The 19002-nt window shown below is 42.3% G+C and overlaps 1 protein-coding gene across 12 annotated transcripts in view; it reads left to right on the forward strand.

Annotated features, from left to right (window-relative positions):
* rims2a (regulating synaptic membrane exocytosis 2a) overlaps positions 1-19002 on the forward strand; it is a 129774-nt gene that overhangs the window by 60237 nt on the left and 50535 nt on the right. For 8 of the 12 annotated variants that reach the window (XM_053880344.1, XM_053880342.1, XM_053880347.1 and 5 more), the window contains exons 8-15: positions 1568-2502; positions 11377-11588; positions 13121-13240; positions 14285-14384; positions 14460-14583; positions 15708-15754; positions 16606-16718; positions 18140-18187. In XM_053880344.1, the coding sequence (XP_053736319.1) occupies positions 1568-2502; positions 11377-11588; positions 13121-13240; positions 14285-14384; positions 14460-14583; positions 15708-15754; positions 16606-16718; positions 18140-18187 (1699 nt within the window). Of the gene's footprint in view, positions 1-1567; positions 2503-11126; positions 11195-11376; positions 11589-13120; positions 13241-14284; positions 14385-14459; positions 14584-15707; positions 15755-16605; positions 16719-18139; positions 18188-19002 lie in introns of all 12 variants that reach the window. The other 4 variants (XM_053880345.1, XM_053880354.1, XM_053880353.1 and 1 more) reach the window with 3 other exon arrangements.

Consider the following 19002-nt stretch of genomic DNA (forward strand, 5'->3'; position numbering starts at 1 on the left):
GTCATTGATTCTGTCCTGTTTAATCCAACATGCGTTGGATGTTTTCAGTGTTTTGTCCTCAGTTATTGTTTACAGTTTGAGTTGTCCATCTCTGTAAAAGCTTGGTTGAGTTTTCTAAACTGATCAATATCGATATGCTCAAATATCTCGATACGTTTTTGCTGAAGTATTGCAATTCTGGATTGTGTGGTATTTTAAGCTGTCTTTATTGATATTTAATACATAGATGCTTGGACTTGCTAATGCATTTTCACGTGTTCAATACTGTTGTTTTCTTTGTGCACACTGTGGTGACTTTATTCATACGGGAGGGATTCATTCCTCTGTTCGAGTGCAAAATTTAACACACAATTTTGCACAATCACAGACGATACACAACCCGGGTCATAGTGTGATGTGCTTTTGTTGTCCATTTGGACGGCATTTGTTTTTGGGTAGGTCATGCGCTTTTATAAAGATCACAAATGGGTCAACATTTACTAGCTAAGAATACAAGACAATATTATGATGATTAAAAAAAAAAAAGAGCCCAACCTCTCAACACTGTGTGGCACATTATTTTCCAGGTCCTGTTATTAAATACAAGAATATCAACATGGTTGGACACTATTCTTTGGGTCAAGTTGGGTCAATGTGGTATTTTGGCCTTTAAATTGTGTTTTTTTTTCGGTGTAGCTTTGGGAGATACATATGCAACTTGTTTATTATTTAAATACCTCACACTGAAGTATTCTTTTTTACCTTCTGCCCTCAACACATTTTTTTCTTCTTAATGTTTCGAAGATTGATAGCCATAGCATAATAATTTTAGCAGATAATTTCGAGCAAAGACAAAGGGTGTCATTTCTGTGTGTGTCTCAGAAGACATGAGGTTGAGCCTCTGCAGTGCAGGGCATCGTGAGGCAGATATTTCAACCGCACACTCAGAGCAACGCTGAACTGTGATAAAGCACTGTGACGCTTCACGTCTGACTGGCTTGTCACATCTCCACCTCCACACTAGCAGATGTACTTTATGCTCACAAAACTCTGCAAATTTAATGAAGCGGTGTCACCACGCTAACACCAGTCCAGTGAGAGAACCCATGAACTTTTAGCATGCACACTTTACTGAGCTAAGTGTCTTGAGACTTGGCTGTCCAAGAAAAGTCATTCACAATTCAGCCTTCCAAGTCTTGAAGGTTTAGCGACGAGGCGTGTGGTCGAGTGATGAAGCTGTGGCACAAACCATGGGGTCAGTGTGGAGAGCTGGAGAACAAGTGGGATTATTTTTAGCTTCCAACTTGAACATTCTGCTACTAACTTTATAAAACATTTAAGAGCGAAAGGAAATACGCCACTGAATTCAGGAATAGCCACTGAGTTAATCCATCCAGACATGAGAAACAAACCGTTATATGCTATGTTGTGCCAGTTAGTTCAACAAAACTCATAACCTGTCTGAGGCACCTTTCACACCATGAAACACTGGTATATTTTTCCTCCTGGGAAAAAAATGTTTGGGAATAATTTATGTTTTGGTTGATGCGCCTCACAAATTTGTTCTTTATCAATTTCTGTCTTACAGAAAAAGAAGCCCATCAGCATCCAGGGATCCAAACCAAAAATACAACCAAAGGGAGGGGGGCGACCAATATGCCCCGACGGACGGCAGCATGCCCAGATCACCGTCAGACTACGGGGACGAGGACCCTCGGCGGGCTCCGCGGGGCCCACACATGTACCCTGACAGGGATGCGGCTCGGATGGGCTATCGGGACCGACGGGGACCTGGACGCTGGCACTCCCAGGAATACCCTCTGGACCAGGACTTAGATGGACCACCTAGTGAGTATGACCTCCAGCGGCAACGCCAGGAAGAGTTCCAGGCCCGCTATCGTAGCGATCCCAACCTGGCACGCTATCCTGTCAAGCCGCAGCCGTATGAGGAGCAGATGAGGATGCATGCGGAGGTGGGCCGCCTCAGGCATGAACGCCGGCATAGCGATGTATCGCTAGCTTACACGGAACAGGACGAGCCCAGTCCTATCCGGCTATCACGTCAACACCTCACGGAGCGTCGTCCGCCCATGGTGGGACAGCGCTCTTATTCTGTTGACCGCTCCTCTCCGGGGCCAATGGGCCCTGGCCTGGGAGGCCACAGAACCTCCAACCACAGTCCCCCAACACCACACCGTAGCCCGGTGCTGGGTGACCGGTCAGGTGACTTACGGAGAGGAGACATGGGAAGCGGGGATCCCATGAGAAGGCACCACTTGGACCCCAGCTCAGCCGTCCGCAAGACCAAGAGAGAGAAGATGGAGAGCATGTTAAGGAATGACTCGCTCAGCTCGGACCAGTCCGAGTCAGTGCGTCCTCCTCCTCCTAAACCCCACAAAACCAAAAAGGGAGGGAAGATGAGGCAGGTGTCGCTGAGCAGCTCCGAGGAGGAGCTAGCGACCACGCCGGAGTACACCAGCTGTGAAGATGTGGAGATAGAGAGCGAGTCAGTCAGTGAGAAAGGTACGTCCTCCACACACAACACGGGCACGATGGAAGTGTTACATGTTAGCTCTTTTGATGTGACTTAATGAGGGATTACTGTCTTAAGCAGCTGTCCATTCAGGTAATAATTTCCTCTTCTGTTTTCCATGTGCTTTCTCTGTTTGAGCTGACAGTTGTGGACTGCAATATCGATCCATTAGTTAGCAATATGATCAAGGCAACATGGTTTCATTGGTGGAAGACATTATTTCAGTTCCTACAGTGTAGCTTGGTGCCTCGACCCAGTTTAATTCAGTCCAAAACAGAGATTATCAGTTGTCACATGTCAATAAAGTTGTCCAGACATATGTGATGGGTCGGCACATTCTTCAGCACGGCAACAAACATTAAAACCACGACTTCAGATCTTTCACTGTGGACAAACACTTGGCTCAAAGCACCAAAAAATGACTGGAAATGCTGGTAGGTCAAGGTCCCACTGTGGTGGGACTGACAAAAATGTTTGGATAAATAGGCTTTGTGGCCGAAACCCTGCATCAGGTTCATTTGCTCTGCCTCTGATTAATGGCTGCATCTAACCAAGCGTTCACGTGGAAGTAACAGTATTTCAGCCTGTAGACATTAATGCACCCACCGTGTACTACGTCTGACAGGATGACGTGAATGACATTTTAACTGAAAGTGTTACCAAAACATGCAGCGCAGATGACATCAGTATATTAGACGATTAATTACATGTTATTATTCGGGGAAAAAAAACCCTGTTGCCTTGATGATGATGATGATGATGATGATGATGATGGTGTCTATAATGCATTTGTTTTTCCTCATTCAAATAATTTGCTTTTTTAACCCCAGCAGTGTTGGGATTGCTGTTATTCCTTTTCTTTGTCAGCTACCTTTGCAGGAGGAGGCTTGTTCACGTCGGCCAATTGTGTGGATGTTGTCGTGTGCATATGTTTGTGGTTGGGTTTTGAGGTGGATGTCATGCTGCTGCTCTGGATGCCCTCTCTGGTTTCTCTGGGATCGCTGCTGTAATGTGTCACCAGTAGCTGTTTACGTAATGAGTGCGCTGAGCTAATGTTACTCCACGCATCCGTCTTGCTAACAAAAGAAGAAGGTGTTTAGCCAGTTGTTGTTATCAAGAAATAGACTGAAGGTTTATGGGTTATTTTTGCATCACTGAGGAAGAGAGAGGCATATAATGGTATCGGTATGTTGTTGAGTATGAGTACAGAAGGTACATTAAGGCAGACAACAGGCATGACTGATTTTTTGTTTTCCGTCACTCATGTTAGAGCACTCAATGTCTGCTAAGAGCACAAGCATATTGCATTTTTTGTCATCATATTTTTGTTATTTTTTTGGTGTTTTTTTTTATGAATCGAGAAATGATTTAAAAAAAGTAAGTATGTTTCATGATATTGGATCATATTTCTATGTCTGCTAATTCATAAGATGCATCTGTTGTAATCTTCGTCATGAATAAGTTATCGTGAACAATATTATACTAGATGATGAAAACTTGGGTAAGATTTCTTGGAACGCCTGAAAAGTATTACTACATGTGATGTCGATGAAAATTACGGACTGCATTCTTAGCTATTAAAAGAAATAGTAAATGTAGTTTCCTCAACAAGAGTCCCTTGTTATCGAGTGGAGCTCAAATTCGGACTTGTATTGATAGGTATGAAGGGTTATGTACTCTTCTAGTATTGAGTGGAGATTAAAACATGTAGAAGCAGCCAGTGTTTTTGGGCTAATCGTCTTGTGAGGACACACCACCTTGTTACTTGAGAGTATAAACAAATATTGTCCAGAAGACAGTCGGAGAGACTGAATTAAATGGCGTTTGGTGTAGGATCACCGTCAAAAGTGGTTGTTGAGTCCCCTGACTGCTGCACCTGGGTGACAGTTGTCGTAATTGCAAATTGATTTTCCTGTCAAGCAGGTAATTACAAAGGCTTTTTACTTCTGATATGCTAAACACACTAAAAAAGAAGGCGCTGCTGAGAAGTGGAGATGTAAAAGAGAGCCTGGCTGAAAGTACAGTAGCTGGATTTTCCCTCGAGACAAGCTCGACACCTGCCACATGCCCGCAATGTTTAATCTTGATGAGAGCGTAGGAATTCAGTGGATCTGCTCTGTTATGTAACTGTTCTGCTCAGTAAAGGCCACGGCCCAGCAGTGGCACTACATTATTGATGTGGGAGATTCCAGGTTGCTGCAGAACAAAAATAGGAAGAAAAGGAGGGTCAGAGTTTCTGTTGTTCCTGTCTGCGTCTGTCTGCCTCCTCCTGGTCGGCTTCTCTTAGGAACAAGGGCTGTCTGAAGTGCAGAATAGTCATCGCCCCGTACAAATCTACCTGGTGACCTGCAACAAAGAGGGACTAGCTAGTCCAACTACAAAAGCTTGGTACTGTGGTATTTTTATATTACCCCTTGATAGCCAACCATTTTGTATAATGAAAATTTATTTATATATATTTATTGATTTTCCTTTTTTTTTGCTTAATGTTACATGGTACAAATGTGCAATTATCGTGTCTGACCACTTAAAAGTGCTAGAAAAAATTGGGTTTTTTTTAGAGTGGCCAACTATAGACGCTGTATTTGAAAATAAATAAAACATACAAATAGGCATTTATATATATAAATTACATGTGGGTGATGGTGGGGACTGAGAGGGGAAATATTGCATCACATATCAGTAACATAATTGAGAGAAAGAACTTTCCAACCAGCTTAATATTTTGATTCCCGACCTGTTAACCAACCTATAAGTCTCTTACATCTGATATTTGGACTCGACTGGGTCATGGGACTTTCTTAAATAAGAAAAGGGCTGCATTGATGACAGTGATAGTTAACACAGCATCACCACCAGAATAAGTTCAACTTGAGATTTGAAATTTCCAAATGGTCCGTGTGAAGCGCTAATTACAAAATATAGAGGATGTCGTTGCCCAAAGTTGAGAAAGAAGGATAAGAGTAACGTAAAACGTATTATGTTGACACAGTAGGTATAAGTTGTGAAGTGGTACATTTCTGAATCACATTGCTTAAAAAGCAATGTTGTTGTTTGAATTTTGTTGTGTCTGAGTCCAGCTGTGTCAGTGCCACAATGAAGGATTGACATACATGTTTTTTAAAGAAGGAATAGTTCATCTTATGTCATTGGTAGTACTTTAGACTCCCAGAAATCATCCAACAAGAGTATTTTCTTTTCAGTTGCACACATTTAGCTACATTATTTTGAGTGCTGTTTCCGTAGAAGCTGGTTAGTGTGGCACTTCAATCCTTATTATGCCATATTCACATGGAATTTGCCCCACTTCTGATTGTTGCATTGTTAAGTCAGTGAAATAAAAGCACTGCAATCTGGGTGCAAACAAAAACTGCGATGTGACTTGCATGTGCTGGGTGTGTTAGCAGGAGCAAGCCAGGCTCCTAAATCTTCTAACCGCCTGTGTGCGCTCATGAAAGCAAAGGGCTCGATATAGAATGATGAGAGTACGGCACAAGGAGGAGCCAAAAGCAGAAGGGGTGTGCCAGCAGTAATGGGCCTCACTGGTGTCTGACAGAGCTTGAGACTGATTTACCATGATAGTCCTCTGCCTGTGTTTTCCTCCTTATTGATCCCTCTGACATGCAGTCGCATAATAGTGCCGAACAGACAGAAAAAGCAGAATCTGCCTGGCTAACTATGGCAGAGAGCAATTGTGTCGTGACAGCGTAACGCACGTTCTCATGAATGGCGCTGGAGGTACATGTAAATCTGAGCGTTTGGTTGGATGGTCACTTAAGTAGAATACAGTCCGGCATTTGCCTGTGAGAAGTAAAACCAGCTCCCGCTGATTCCATCTTCTTCTAACAGCAGCCATGTCCAGCATTCACACTGTTTCAACCCTGCTTTGTTTCTGCTTTCGCCCCTCGATTTGTAGTAAAAACAGCATCAATAATTAATGATCCAATTAATAGTTTACACTGGTTTTTATTGAGCTGTCAGAGTGATGGAGAGCCTGCTGCTGGTGAACTCCGCCGGTGCCTGCACTCTGCCTTTGCCCTGATTCAGCAGTTTGTGGGGCCGAGGAGCCAGGGTGAAGCGGCAGGGCCGAGCGCAGACTGCTGATGCGCACAATTTATGGCTGTGATGAGTTTCCTGCTCGCTGAAGAGCCACACAGCGCCTGGCTGGGGATCGGTGCCCAGTGGTGGCGTGCCACTGTTAATACACCTCCAGGATGGGAAGGAAGGGCGTGGCCGCACAAGATTCTGAATTGGTGTGGAAGGTGAGCGTGAGCCATGAAACCAAATCATCATCAGAGTATGAAATATTGATCGATAACAACTCTGATTTGGACTATCATGACCACAGTAGGCTCTGTGACACCGATCCTCTCTCTGGTGTCCATGCTGTCGGCCAAAGAGCATCTGGGAGGCGAGTGGCTAATGACTGTTGTCAGCTGTTAGTTAGAGGGCCGCAGAGGGCAAAGTCTGTCTGGGGACGCCCATAGTGTTTTATCACCGTTCATAACTGTGTACGGTAAGTAGCTTTACCTCTCCCCGAGACTGATGGATGTACAGCGAGGATCGAGGAGGAGGAGGACACCAGTGTGTGCAGCTCAGACTGACCTTGTAACTTTGCATTTCAGACCAACTTCAAAGGTCAAGCTGTGTGCTTTGCTTCTCCTGGCTTACCTTAGAGCAGCCACGTCAAACACAACTGGGTTAGTTTTGTTCAGAATTGAAGGACTTCAACGCATTCATTTTGATTCATTATCACGGAAAATGCTGTCGCGAATAAACTTTCTGATTTTTCAGTTCACCAGGATAAAAAACTTTAAATAGTGAATATTTAAATGCCGTTTATCAGGATGAATCTTATTCATTATCTATCTATTTTTTACAAGCGAGTCTCATTCTTCTCAAAATGTATGAGTGTTGTCTTCACAGAAACACTCCAAGTATTGAATGTTGATCACTGTAATCTCCAAATCTCATGATCTTGACAAGCATCCATTCTGATCAGAGCCATATTAGATCAGTTTAAAAAAACGGATCCTGAGATTTCGTTGTCGGGCCACATGAAATGATTTCACGGCCTGGATTTGACCCGCGGGCCTCGAGTTTAGCACATGAGCCTTTTTTGCAAATATGATTTAAAAGCTGATGGACTTATCATCAGGACTGACTATTAGTCGACACAATCCTCAAATTTAACACATCACTGGCTAGTTTTACTGCAGGCATAAAATCAATATCTTTCACTTCCTGTACAGTAGCAAGTAAACCAGCTGGCCAAAGTCAAGTCAGGTCACTGCTTGATTGCTAAAGAACTAGACTCACAGCAGCAGCTGTGTGGCTGCCATGATGCAGGGAGCCATTTCTCATCATATATATGCCTTCCTTTATCTTTACTAACTTCACTCTCATCACTCTCTCCAAATGCGATCTATTTATGTCCTCGTCCATCTGAATCCTCAGAGTGATAATGCTTCAGGAAGCCACGTCCCTTCTGGATCCATTAGGTTCCACACAGCTCTCTGCAGTAGAAGTGAGCTGAAGGAAAAGTGATGTGGTCGGTAAAGGCCCAAGCTCTCGATCTTCCCAGACCTTTCTCTAGTCATATCTTGAATGTATAAACCTATAGTCCTTTCAGTTTTTTGGAGACTGGAATCACAGTTGGGAAGCAAGTGAAGAATCACAATAAGAGGGAGGAAAGTAGTTCAGGAATTCAGTAAAATATTTAATTCACAGAAGAGACTGATCGTATTTTAAGAGGACACGGAGAAATGATTAATAATGGAAGATAAAAAAAATCACATCAAAAAGATGAAAAGAGCAGTGTTCAACTCGGTGGGCCTGTCAGGCGCAATCTATGAAATCCTTTGTTTTTATTTTTTTAGTTGCTGAAAAAAGGTGTACTCTGAGTTACTGCACAAGTCATTGTCAGTAGGTGTTCATTTTTGGGTGAATTACTGTCGATTTTAACACAGTAATAAAATGTTTCAAGAATTAGATTTTATTTAGCATAACTGTGTTATACTATGGTTAATACTGTGGGTACAACTCTGAAGCACTTTTCATACTTTCAAACTACGTAACTGACGGCACCTTCAAGTAGATGGGACTTTTCACATGAAAAGTCGGAGGATTGCTTGCCTCTGCAAAGCCTCACTCCTGTCTGTGTTCATCTACCCAGGAATATCGCAGCTACCTCGACTGTTTTCTTCTGCCAAACTTCTTTAATCATTTCTGGATTTTCAATCATCTTAATCGTGGTGGAAATGTTCCATGTTCAGTGTCTTCCCAAGGGAAAAAAAAAGAAAAACCCTGCTGGAGTGGAAACTACAGACACTCCATTCCACTGCAGATATTTGTCTCCGTAAATAGTTTTCTCTTTTTAGCCAGTGACAAAAACATCAGATAAGTGTGTGTGTTATCTACCCGAGGGGCCATCTGCCATCACTCTTACTTTAAAACCATCAGTGGGATTCATGACTGGAGAAAGGAAGAAAAAGTTCCCAGAAGTACTTCCCTTTGACTTTGGAGTCACTTGTCATGCTCTTGCTGTGATTTAATGATGCTGTCATGAGTCATATTGTCTGATCTCTTTGTTACTGTATATCCACTTCTCAGAAATAGACAGATGAGTCGATATCTCTGCTTTAATATATAGTAGGTTATATCAAGAAACCCCTTACATTGTTTAACCACACCATGCAGACCCTTCATGATGGTGTTGAGTATTGTTTTTTACTTATCAAATACAGCAGTACATCTCACAAATCAAGGACGTGTTCTGTAATGTTTGGCTATTTGACCCAGATTTTGCATCCAAGCAAATGTTTCCTATTTAAGCATCAAGGATCATTTTTAATACGACAATGACAAGTGTGTGGTAGTAGTTAAAAGTGACTTTTTTAAATAAAGCCAATACTCAGGCTGCACTACAATATTGATACTCTCAAATATTGCAATATTTAATAACATGATACTGTTTCAATATTTTAAGTCCCTATATCAATTTAGAAAGATGAATTGTTGAGGAATATTTGACCGTGTCTTGCTGTGAGTCTTAGTTTTCGTCTGAAGGATGTTGCTGTGAAGGACTTTCCCTTGGATGCAGCTACAGTGGTGGACCAATGTTCACATGTGCACTCTACTGTGTGTTAATGGCAGCAATTCTAAATATGAATTTGATGATGCGATGGTGTGTTCAATTTTTTCAGTTTTAAAAACATTCTTTGTTTTGCTTTTGATGGCAATAATGTTGACAACTGACTTATTGAAACAGAATTCAAACAGAATTTTAAGTCTTGCTGGGAAACCACAAGAAGCAAAAAACATGTACATTTGTTTGTGTCTGTATGATGCAGCCGCAGCTTTTGAAACACAGTTATTTTTCATGATAGTATTTGAGACTGAGTCAAAATTTAAAGCTCTTTTCATGCCACTGTATGCCTCCATTTCACAGTGTCAATAGTAAAAATGTGGTGGTTTGGAAGTAGACTTTATGTTGCAGTTAAGAGGCGGACATTCCTTCAATGATCTGGTTCACTTGAAAGTGAGATTGCAGCAGATATACTCATAGTTTCTGCAGATGTGTATTAAACTTTTGTGTCTTGCAATTCACAGTGGAGTTAGTGTCCATCGATGCTTGATCAGTGCTCTGAATGACTTAAAGTAACAGTTGTGCCAGAGCAAGTGAAGATGTCTGACCACTTTGGACAGTGTAAATATGCTCATGGTCATTATGAACATTGAATGCACTGTGAAAGTTTCTAAAATGACGGGTATTGGTTAACATCTTCTCTGAAGCCTTCAGTTTAAAGCTCTCAAGTTCTGTAGTAAGTGTGACTCAGTCTTTTGGACTATCATGTGTGTGGGTGTGAAGTGCAGACACATCAATCACTAAGTCGAGGTGCAGCATTTGCCAAGCATGCAACCACATTTTGAGAAAAAAATGTGAATTGTAAAAACAATGATGTTTGCAATTTAAACTTATTAAACATATTTTTACTATTTGCTGCACAGTCAGACCCGTACATGCCATATGCCGACTATTCTTTAGCTGCAGCCCTGCAAATGTTCGAGAACAACCTTCTAAAGAGTGACTTGCTGTTATCCGGAAGTGTGACTTGCATCCTATGTTGAGGCAGGAATCAGACGTTAGCGTTGCATGTTGAGAAAATAGACTTTTTATTGAAGCACATGTTCCACCTTTCGTGGCATCTCCTGACGTGGAGAGTGGTTAGGGTTAGGGTTCGCCCTCTCGCTGAAACACAGGAAAGGAAAACCGCAATTTTTACGGCAATGAGAGACCTACGAGTCCACACACATTGTAGGAGGCGTCAATATCGGAAAGCAAAAATCCCTTGAAGTTAGTCGCTATTTGGAGTGGGAATGTATTGTTTTGGATGTTGTTGTTTTAGAACACCGTCGATGGATTTTGGTCATGTTGATTTTGGGGCGGAGCAGCACATGAGTTGTGTGTGAGCGAGTGTATGAGCCAATATATCTACAGGTGTCAATCACTGTATGCTTATGATGTCTCTGTCTTGTGGTCTGTGCTGTCCTCACTGGCCCCTTTCGCTGTCCTCTCTCTCGTGTGTGTGCGCTCCCCTCCCTCACCTTGCAGGAGATTTGGATGGCCACTGGTGGGACCATGCGTCTTGGCATAGCAGCGAGGCCTCCCCAATGTCTTTGGTGAGACATGTGGAGCCCTGCCGTGACCCGACCCCTTCCCTCTTGCCCCCTTGTCTCCCATCCGTCTGTCTGTCTGTCTCTCTCCATCTTCTCAGTCTTTTGTCATTTCATGGTTCCTTCATTTTATTTACACCTTTGCATGTTGTTTTTCTGTTCTTTCTGTTTTTATCCCACGCCTGTAGGGGACAGTCAGAAGGGAAAAAGAAAAACTATTGAGCAGACATTTATGTCCCAGCCGACACACACCTTATCTGAGAGGCAAAAGAAAATGGTGCGCTTTGGGGGACACTCATTCGAAGAGGACTTGGCGTGGTGCGAACCGCAGGTTAAAGACTCGGGAGTTGATACGTGCAGTAGCACAACCCTAAACGAGGAGCATAGCCATAGTGAGAAGGTACTGAGACTGTCTAGCCTGCCTTTTGTTATTATTTATGACCTACCCACTCCGTTTTTGTTTGCTCTCTGTAACCAAGTGTAACTAGGTGAAATGTTTCTTTTGCGATTTCATTCCTTTTTCGGTTACTTTTGGCTCCACCTTTGCTTGGTGTTGCCAAGACAGTCTTGTGGGGACACCCCTCTCTGCTTGCTACTTGTACTTGCTGTTTGCACCCCCCACCAATACTACACTTCTTTCAGTAGATGTTATGGCAAAGCGATGACACACGACCTCTGTTTGTCATGGCACACAGGAATGTGGGTCTTCCCTACAGTTTGCATGCACGTCCTCCTCCGTTTGTTGTGTTCTTGCTCTGCAGCAGCCTGTTTAACTGTCGCAGGCACACATTTACGTAGGCTGTCCCTCTCACTCTGCTGCCCCACCCCTCAGCACCCAGTCGGGAGAGACACTCACCTGACTTTCCATCTCCTCAACCCATCACCACAACATCTATCTAGAAACTCTCACACACATACAAGCACAGAGAAGACTTGACTTTGCACCAAAACATTTCTTTTTCCCGTCCGCTGTCGTGTTTTTGGTTCAACTCTTCCTCAGACTGTCCTTTTTTCCTTTATCATATTAGATTTCCAAAACTTCATATGTTCTTCTTTCCCCTATTTCGCTGCTCTCCTCCTACGCTCGGTAGTGGCCGTGTCCTCAAGCGTCCAGCTGGGGCGCTAGAGCTGCTTGCTTTCACCTGCACGGAGCGCTGCATGACGCTCGGTTCCACCCTCTCACTGGCGGGTTCACACAAGCTCAATAATACATAGATAGCACAATTACACTTGCTTCTAAGCTGATTTAAGAGCTACAAAAACCTTCCTCTAGCATTGGGCTGAGTTTGTGTGAACTTGTCTTCCCTTGAGTGAACTCCTCCATGTTTTGTTAAGTATGTTACAGAGCTGCACAAGTAGATTCATTTGGACCAAAACACCTGTAATTTGGTCTTAAATCACATGAAACATTTCATATTTTGCCCTGACAATCTAAGAAGTACATGCTGAGTCAGCTCAGTTTAATATTAACCTGCAAACATTGCATCACTGCTAATGACAACAAAGGTTGTACGGCTGTATTCATGACAAATCCTTCTTTGTACTACTTGGGATTTTAAAATGATAAAAAGTATTGCATATTTATATAACAGAAGGCCTTCACTTTCATGAGTAAAAATCTCTAAACCAACTTGGTTCCAAGAGCTTCAGTGTCAACAACCTTTATTTTTACTCTCAGTTCAAGGTCTGGAGTGTGAAAAAAAGGTTTTAACACAATAGTCTCCATAATAAATTTCACAGTAGTGAATAATTATTCACTATCTTTTTTAACTTATTTCAACTTTTGTTTCTAAATACAAATAGTAATTATTATAATTCATTGATAAATTCCATATACAATCCTGGTCTACATTGTGCAGCCCTGCTCTCACAGTTTGACATGATTTGGCAGAGGTACGTTACTAAACCCACGTTGTTGCTCTCACTCTCTAGCACCCGGTCACGTGGCAGCCGTCCAAAGATGGAGATCGTCAAATTGGGCGAATATTGCTCAACAAACGAATGAAAGATGGAAGCGTGCCTCGGGACTCAGGAGCTTTGCTTGGTTTAAAGGTGAGCGCTCTCTCTCCTGTCAGCAAGTACTCATTTAAAAGATGCTTTGTGTGTCTGTGTGTGTGTGTATATATATATATATATATATATATATATATATATATATGTGTGTGTGTGTGTGTGTGTGTGTGTGGACAATAGGTGGCAGTAGTGTTCCAGAACGCGCTTGCTTGCACACACTCACGCACTGAAGAAGGAAGAAGAGTAGCTCTAAGGGGATGTTGGGAAAACGGCATTGTATGTCTGTGGCGGTCATTTATAACGGTATTCGATCTGGACTGACGCAGAGCCAGTGCTGATATTGAGAGTTACTCTTCTCTTCATTTGAATGCAGAATGTCAAGCCAAACATTGTTGCAGGCGTCACTGTCTCTCAAACAAAGACAGGATTTTCAGGAAAATAAACAGTTCAGCTGGTTGTCTCCCGCTGTGCCAGGCCGCACTGTTAAAACAGCGCAACATTAAACAAAACGCTGAGTCCAGAGGAGCGGCGGATCCATGAGGAGGCAGAAGTGTGAGTGGAAAGATGGGAAAATCATTACTGATTGAATGGACCTCCTGAAATGGCGTGTTTGCGTCTGCTCGGTGTCTCCAAGCGATTCTGTCATCTCAGCAGCAGAGAACCAACTCTGCACTCCGGCGCGTCAGTCCATCAGTGGGATCGCCGGCCTCGCCCCCTCTCCGTCCACCTCTCCCCTCTCGCCAGTCCAGTTACATAAAGCCATTTCATTTAGCAGACTTCCCCTAAGCTCCTTTGTGTGTTGGCGCCATTAAGACGTATTCTTATTTATGTGAAGCCTTTATAAGCAGAATGTAGCACAGAGCAAGGATGGCCGGCGGCTCACATTGGTGCAGTAGAGTGTGTCCTCAGGCCATGGGGAAACAAGAGGATGCACTTTCACAACTCCTCTGCCTTCAGTTGAGAGTACTATCTTAAAGGTCACAATGACTACAGAATGGTTTTGTTGTCCATCGACGACGTAGTTATTTCAGAAGTAGCAACTACGCTGTAACTGAAGCTCACTAATATTTACCTCTTTTCAAGGTGGTGGGAGGCAAGATGACAGAATCTGGTAGACTATGTGCTTTCATCACCAAAGTGAGGAAGGGAAGTCTAGCAGACACTGTCGGACACCTCAGACCAGGTAACAAGTCTTGTCTCCGTGGTGGTTGACGGCATGTCAGGCATTGTCTTACACTGATGTGCTGTTGTTTTTCAGGTGACCAGGTGCTGGAGTGGAATGGGAAGCTTTTACAAGGAGCCACATTTAAAGAAGTTTACAATATCATATTAGAATCTAAACCTGAGCCACAAGTGGAACTAGTGGTCTCAAGGCCTATAGGGTGAGGAGACACGCTCACGCCCGCAATATCAGCAATATCAGTTTTGTCATTTTGCATTACAACTACTGACAATCACATATTAGCTATTAATAAACCTAGCTTAAATTACATGTTTATGTACAGTTAATACTTGGTAATTATGGTCTTGTTTGTAGTGAACCTTCAGTGACTATTTCAGGGTAAAATCTAGTCAGTCAAGCCACTTATCCAGTGTTTTTCAACCTGTGTGCTGACTGTCAGGTATGTGGTGGGAAATGAACCAATTTCACGCAATTTGTCCAAAGAGGTGGGCGATATGATGACATTAAATGAAGAACAATAAGAACCTGTTGATGAGATTACATGGATTTGGTTACATTCCTTCAATACACAAAAATGTATGATGACACTACTCGTCCATCGCTCGCAGCACCCAGTGCTCCTCTTCACACACCCACAGTGATTAAGCCAGTCAAATATAAAACTTCCAGTTGTTTTTAAACCTGATGCGGCTCTAACTTGCCCACACACCTTCACGATCAAACGATGGATCGTTCCGTGTCGGACCCGCGGCTCCAAAGAGCTAACAGAGCTAACTTTATTGACACTGGTAGACTGTCAAAGTTTTCTTTGTGGTTTAAAAGTTGGCTAAAACTGAATGCAAATCCAAATAAATGTTCTCCAATAAGAGAAAGAATCATTGTTGCTATGAAGCAAGCTGAAGCAATAATTGATGTCACGGTTACGAGTTACATTAGGGAACATAACTAAACTCAGAATTCTTATGTGCATTTGGAGCATATATGCCAGTAATAACGTTAATAACTGTTATAAAGTACAGAGGAGCAGCATGCTTAGCCTGACTATATACTATATATATAGTTCACATGTAACAACACCATAATTACCCATTATTAATAGTAAATAAACAACTGATTTGAAGTCAATACCGGCCTTAATCTTAAACAACATCACTGATTTACAAAACCAGCTTTCCAAACTTTCCAAACAGTATGTTCCAAGAATGTAAAGTTAAACATGGCAATTATGAACCTCTAAAATAAAGACACAAACTTTGAACCTGAGTACTAGATGTTGAGATATTATAATTCTAACTTGGTCGTCCTGTTTATTCTCTTTTCCAGAGATATTCCAAGGATACCAGACAGCACACATGCACAACTGGAATCAAGTAAGTCAGGAGAGACAATGTTTGTTTTTTTTCATTCACTCCCCCTACAGTGTTACTGACAGCTAATGGTGAAATGTCAACTTCACTGCTTATTCTTGTTGGTTCTGCATTGAAATTCTTTCCTCCAAAATGCACTTTTTCTTCCCTTGCAACTCATTGAACGCAACATGTATTTCTGTATTCTGGTTCAGAAAATTCACCTTCAATGTGCGTGAATATTCAGACTTGGAAACTCCCGATTTTTTTCTCCCAGAAAAGTAAAGAGAAGAATAATCTTGCAGAATAGCCTTTATACATTTGGCTTTGATTTTTTATTCCACTATTTTTTTAATTCACTTTTGTACACCCCAGATGATCAGCCAGACTGAGAAAAGAAATCTGAATTTTCTCTTGAATTAAACATCCAATTCTGTAAGAAAAGACTAAAAACCTTCACAGGCAATGTCTCTCTTCTACCAGCTATTGCAATGAAACATTCCTCACCTGTCAAAAGTCGCTCCTGCTACAGTACCAAGACGAGACTGATGAATTACTGGCAACTACTTAGTATTCCAAAGACAAATCCCAGCTAAGCTTCAAGAATCCAGGCTTCGTCAAATCATAGGTGAAGTTTTCTGACTCTGATATTATGGGACCCTGTGGAACCTCCCCGTATGCTAGTGGGAGAGGAACTTTGTGGTGCTGAAAAAGCACTTATTCAGAGTGGAAGTGCTTGTTTTGATGATACCTCAGAGAAATGATGTGTTTGAGTATGTAGATCTAAGCAAGTCAAGTTTTTTTTCTCTGATGTTTGAACTCCCCGATGTTCATTGTCAGTTAACCAGTCTTCTCATCCTCTTTGTCCCTTTCAGGTTCGAGTTCTTTTGAGTCACAAAAGATGGATCGCCCGTCCATTTCTGTCACGTCGCCTATGAGTCCCAGTATGCTGAGGGACGCCCCTCAGTACTTGTCAGGACAGCTCTCAGTAAGTTCACACCACAGTGGAACAGTGTTCATGGCATCACTTTTGTCAGAGTTCATCACGTGTCTTTTGAAACACCCAGTGGCCCTCATTTTTCAAACCCTCCAGAGAGCAAACGCTATTTCTCTGTTCATTTGATGTCGTGTATCGAAACTATCCAAAACAGTTTCTCCAAAATTACTATGGATCTTGTAAAAAATGTAAGACTAAAACGAACAAGCTCCTCAGCAACGTTAATAAGCGCTTTATTTTTGGATGAATTATTTATATGAAATCTGTACCACCCTGGACTTTATCTGCCGAATGATCGACCTCAACAATAGTTTGAAGAACGAGGGCTCAGAGTTTAACGCGCCCTATTTCCTAAATCCTCCTTAAACCTCAGCGAGGAAACAAACTTGACTGTCTCAGTCGATTCAGCTGGCACTCGCCCAACCCAGCACACAAGGGGAGATCATGTTTCCTTGTGTTGTACAAAATCCAATCCTTGATAAATGGGTGAAGGACTGATTTTTCAACAACAGATACAACTCTCAGATTTAGGGCCCACAGGGGATGTGTAGTATAGTCATAACACGTCAGGCACGTGAGAATTGAATATCCAAGTCTTTAAATCGACCCCCAAAAGATTGTAGGTGAAAAAGTGGTTAGTTCACGTGTGTTAGCATGTTGGAAGCACAAGGGAAAACATGTTTTCCAGGTACAGTGGGATACATTTGTCTTTATGGCTCAGTAGATAATTTAGTTATGTTGAACTGCAGGTGGGATTTTAATCTTACTCATTCCTTAGTTTTAGTGGCAAGTATGAGGCCATGACCATTAGTATGTGACTGTGAGGTGCAAGTACTTCAGAAAACAAGATGCTCCAATTGTTGTGGCTATAGAGTTACTCTTGCAGTGATGGACTTAATGCATACTCGCCTGTGAGAAGAGGGTGTTTGTTTGTAGTTGGCTGTATACTTGAGATGGTGAGAGAAGCTGAGTCATCATCGCCTGGTGTAGAGCAACAAGAGAGGATCATAAAAGCTCGCCACTCCGCACCTTTCTTGATGCATGTCCAACACGCTCATACTCACTGCGTCTCAACTCTTGATGTGGAGGTTCCTCGTGTTCTTAATTCTGGTTCACAGCGGGGGCAGTATATCTGAGAGTCTGATAAGTAAATGAAACCTCAGCGACATACAGTAAAGAAACCAGCAAACCAGGTGGCGCTTTTCCAACCAGTTCTAAAATTGCAAACTAAAATTGTCAAACGTGAGAAAGTGAAAAACTGTTACAGTAAATTTGATGTTGCTTCCCTTCAAAACAACATTGATGTTGTCGTGGCAAAAATGTATTGTGAGTCTTTTGTTGTGTTGTGGGTTTTTGGTTTTATTGCATTATTTTTTTCCCTTTTTTTTTGCTATTTAATTTTGCTTACCCAGAGCCAAAGCCTTAGTAGAAGAACAACGCCTTTTGCCCCTAGGGTCCAGGTAATGGGCCCTGTCTGCAGGGCACAATCTCTATTTGGTCTTTGCTCATTGACTGTTGACTGGCCTTTTACTTTTTTTGTTTCCATACTTTGGGAAATGCATTTCCAGGGAAACTGTAGCGTCAAGTTTCCCTCCCAGTGCTGTGCATTTTGTCATTTTCTTCTCTTTGATTTCTTGGTTCTATGCTGGGTTGTTATCGCTCGTTTTAACCCGTCATTCTGCCTAGCATGCCCAACTAATGGACGCACACATTTAAAGACACACTTTCGGCTTGTTACCACACTTGACTGATCCTTTCGTCAGCAGGGCAGGAGAGTGTATTTCTTGCTTTTCATTCAGTGCGACATGATCTATAGGTCGACTCCTTGATGCTTGAGCCTGAATCTTGGCTGATGGATGTCAATACATCAACTTCTTGCTCTCTCAAATGAGCATTATGGAGAAAACCCAGTTAAATTTGCTTTCCCTTTTATTGCAGTCAAACTTCAGAGACAACAGAGAATGTTTGAGTTCTGCTCATGGCAGAGGGCTGCATTTTAATCAAACATGTTAGCATCCTCCATTGTCCGGCTCAGAGCATCTTAGCGATTAACTGAAACTCGAGGCCCAGGGGCCAAATGTGGCCTCCGAATCATAGTATACGGCCAGCAAGCGCCATCGACTTGAAGTGAAATCAAAGCAATCGACTTTTCCCTTATCGAAGAATAACATTTAACACTCCTTTTATTAAATTGTAGAATCAGTCAAAATATTCTTTGCCCTTTACCAGATTCAGATAAGGAATTATTGGTCACTGGCACATGACGACGTACAAA

Source organism: Synchiropus splendidus, chromosome 12 (assembly GCF_027744825.2).
Source record: "Synchiropus splendidus isolate RoL2022-P1 chromosome 12, RoL_Sspl_1.0, whole genome shotgun sequence".
Taxonomy (NCBI): Eukaryota; Metazoa; Chordata; class Actinopteri; order Syngnathiformes; family Callionymidae; genus Synchiropus; species Synchiropus splendidus.